The 3940-nt window shown below is 41.2% G+C and overlaps 1 protein-coding gene across 3 annotated transcripts; it reads left to right on the top strand.

Annotated features, from left to right (window-relative positions):
* On the top strand, positions 275 to 1830 carry LOC104757726. 3 transcript variants are annotated; one of them, XR_762512.1, is made up of 4 exons: positions 275 to 923; positions 1006 to 1131; positions 1214 to 1593; positions 1693 to 1830. XR_762512.1 is itself a non-coding variant. In XM_010480490.1 (3 exons), exons 2-3 carry the CDS (start codon positions 1222 to 1224, stop codon positions 1756 to 1758), a joined length of 438 nt encoding a protein of 145 aa, XP_010478792.1. In that variant the 5' UTR covers positions 931 to 1131; positions 1214 to 1221; the 3' UTR covers positions 1759 to 1830. The 3 variants fall into 3 exon arrangements, 1 of the variants encoding a protein (XP_010478792.1); XR_762511.1 differs by having other exon boundaries at positions 275 to 912; XM_010480490.1 differs by lacking the exon at positions 275 to 923 and having other exon boundaries at positions 931 to 1131.

Consider the following 3940-nt stretch of genomic DNA (forward strand, 5'->3'; position numbering starts at 1 on the left):
ATATGTTAATATGTAAGTTTATATGTTTTTTTTCGCAGAATCCATTTTTTATGTTCCTAAATCAATATGTGTTTTTGTAGATGTCATTGGTAAGGAATCTAGAGATTACTTTTCCATGTATTGTGGGTTTTTACGTATATTAATGTCAGAACATGTATGTAATTTTGCAACGGTCAGAACATGTAGAAAATTTAGCCCGAAACTGTTTTATGTTTATATTAATCTTTTTTTTGAATCTCAAACTTAATTAATTACACAATATTTTACAATTTATTCATTATTTGATTTTATCCAAATTCATGATGATGTTAAAATTTTATCTCTTTTTATTTTATTTTATCAAAACCCAGTATATACATTATAAGTATCCACTATTTTATGTTAAAATTTACTCTCTTTTTTCCTTCTATTATTTTATCCAATGTCCAAACTCATTACAAATATATATATTCAACTGACCATAAAATAAAAATATAACATATACCAATTCGTTATGAATTTATGTATTTGTGAACATTCTCCCGCGCTGTAGCGCGGGTCCGGTCCTAGTTTCCGTTTATGAGGCTAACTTTGCATCGAGTTTGCAAGAAGTAATACCATCCCTTATCACAAAAATGGCTACGGCTCTCTCCATTTCTCCTGGTCAGTTCTCCCTGTTAGCGTGGAGAGTACTGATGGCTACTCAAGCCCTTGGAGAGTTTTACTCACTTGAAATAGGAGTAGATGAGATTATGTATGCATACTACTTTCTCCACTTGCAGACGACATTGGTATGTACTCTATACACTCGTGACGCCCTAATCGGTTGGTGTTTGATCTTGAGTTAACTGAAAGAAGGAAGCTTGAAGGGTCCTGGTGACAAAGATATTTGTATATGAGGGTTGGTTATAACCCAGGGTTTCCCACTGCTTGGTATGACGCTGGTGGGTCTAGGCCCCAGATTTTTACAAGTACTTGCGAACTTCTTATCATACCTACTCTGTCTTGTTTATCTGTTTTTTGCAGACGTCCGTACTAACAACCGTATAGAAGGAGAAGCAACAATCTCCAGACTGCTACTTCACGATGTCAAACACCGCTGCATCACCTTTCTTACTAGTGAATTCGTTCTTGAGGAGTGAAGTTTTTGGGGTTAGAAAACTGCTCACTTCCTCTGTGTTGTTTCGCTCTTTTCAGACATGCTAACACATTTCCTTTTTATATTTCTGTACAGGATTTGATATGTCGAGTGATCAACATCATTATGTGTCTGATAAATTTGCCTCTTTCCTTGCTGCTCGCGGAAAAATTACTCGGGCGAAACATACACCAGCTGGTTTGTCTCATGACGTGGAATGCGTTGAAATATCTGTTGCGAGCAAGTGTAAGACTTCTCAGGACATTGCATCATTGTCGTCACTGAGACGAGGTAGACTGACCCATGACAGTGCCCCCTCAACTGCGATGGTTCCTTGTCGAGAGATAGTGACCAACACTGACACTTATTTGGTCATTGAAGAGCTGAAGGCTAAAGTGTTTTCTCATGACTTTGAGTCTCTAGAAGCTGATGGGACTGCCACCATCGCCAGCATAGTTTACAATGACCTTGTCCAGGTACTTTCATAGCATAGTCTGAAGCCACTTGTGTATTGATCAACACCATCTCACCCCTTATCTTTGTATCATAATTTATCGTCCCGTTCTTTCCTCCAGGCGATGTCATCGTACCATCTTATGGAAATAAAGTTGTCATCCACTATTGTTGAAGTCGCCCACTAACGACAGTCAATTGATTCCCTCAAGCAACAACTTGATCTCGAGAAGAAAGAATCTTGTTCTGGCGTCGCAAAGCTGAGTGGCCATTCATGATCCGCGTGCTGCTTGATCTTCCTACATTCAGCGCAATACAGTGGCCATTCATGATCCGCGTGCGTCCAAGTGAAGCAGTCAGCATTTGATCGAAAAAGTCGATAAGCCTCTTCCATATGTCGGCTGCATGTTTTGAACCCACGTTAACCTGTTTGTCAGCATCGTCTTTGAGTAATGGCACCTCTGGCTCTTCGCTATGAGGTACCAGCGGTGGCCTATGTAATTGCTATAACTGTTGACCATTACCTTTTAAGGTAGTTTGATAGAACGAGCGTGAACTTTCTTGTTCCCCTACTATCTCTTTCACTCCCCATGGGGTGGGAAATTTGATTGTCTGGTGCAGAGTTGATGGAATAGCTCGCATGTCGTGAATCCAAGGGCATCCCGTAATAGCATTGTAAGCCGAAGCACAATCTACTACCAAAAAATTCGTGTGTTTGTTAACTCCTTCTGCATACACTGGAAGCGTCACTTTGCCAATACTTTGATTGACCTCACCGAACCCCACTAACGGAATAGATTTTCGTGTTAGTCCTCCTTCGTCGAGACCCAACTCCTTATACGCTTGCATATAAAGGATGTTGGTGTAGCTTCCATTGTTGATTAATATCCTCTTCATCAAAGAGTTAGCCACCGTTAATTGTATGACTAATGCATCGTGATGGAGAGTTGGTACACTCCTCTCATCAGTCGTAAAATTTATTGTCTATGATGGTGTATCGCCTTGCATACCGTGACCTCCGCTGTGAGAGTTCTTGACAGCTCTAGTGTTTCTTTTCGCAGCTGAATGAGTTATTCCACTTATTTCTGATCCTCCATAGATAACATTGATGACTCGATCATGTTTTGGAGGTGAAACTGTACCATTTGTAATTGTTATTTGCTTATTGCTCTCGCCATCCATGCGGTTGCGGGTTCTATCAGACAAATATTCTCTGAAGTGACCTTTTTCGGCGGCTCGTTCACCTCCATTCTCAATGTGATGCAATCTTCTGTTTTGTGGCTGTGATTGTTTTGTTGTGGAACCCACACCACTTCGAGGTGTCACGCCTATTCTCAGGTGCTTTCATCTTTTGAGGCCATCTCACGGTTCCACCCATTTCCTTCAATACACCAACTATACGTGTATGAGAGATCGAGAGGTTACTAATACTTGGCCATGTTGTTGATTTAGGCTTTCCGTCGTCAGCTCCGCTCAGTAGTCGATGCGTTTTCCTTCTTCCACTCTTGGTGTTTTCGTCACTTGGTCTTTGGTAAGGCTTATCATCCCTACTCGCTCTTTCGTTTCTTACCACGCAGGAATTAGATCGTGGTGAGTGTCGCTGGTGATAAGCTGAGTCTTCCTCCCATGTTATCTGTGCCCATGCACGTGACATAACGTCTTCCATTGTTCTACTCTAATACTTCGTAAGCTCCTTGTACAAATCACCGTCAGGAAGCAAGCCTCTTTTGAACGCGAAGATGGCGGTTGACATGTTGCAACTGGGTATCGATACTTTCTCCTTATTGAAGCATCCCACATAGGCACGCAACAACTCATCTCTCCTCTGTCGTACCTCGTAAAGATCATCCACTATCTTCTCCAGGTTCCTACTGCTTGTGAATTGTTCTACAAAGAGATCTGTCAATGATGCAAACGAATTTATTGAGCCGTTTTGCAAGTTGATAAATCACTGAAGTGTTGCACCCGTAAGGCTTGAGCCAAAACCCTTGCACATAGTATCTTCCATGCACTCTTTTTGGATAGCCGTCGTGAACATTCGTTGTTTATATTGTGCTATGTGGTTATCCGGGTAATATGTTTCATCATACATCTTCATTGTTGGTAACGTGAATTTTCTCGGCATCTCAATGAGTGCAATTTCATCAGAAAAAATGTGTATCAGCATAAGAGTGCAAGTTGCTTTTTCGGATCGGTGGAGCCACTCCTGGCAGTCATTCGATCATAGCTTCTACTGCACCCAAACTTCTTGTAAGCATAGTTTCCCAGTAAGTGGCTTCGGCTGACTTTGAGTATTGTTCATGTTTGATCCCTATCACTTGCGGCGTGTTAAGAATTCGTTGTTGACCCATGTTTCTTTCTTGAATATGG

The sequence above is a fragment of the Camelina sativa genome, chromosome 17 (assembly GCF_000633955.1).
Source record: "Camelina sativa cultivar DH55 chromosome 17, Cs, whole genome shotgun sequence".
Lineage (NCBI taxonomy): Eukaryota > Viridiplantae > Streptophyta > Magnoliopsida > Brassicales > Brassicaceae > Camelina > Camelina sativa.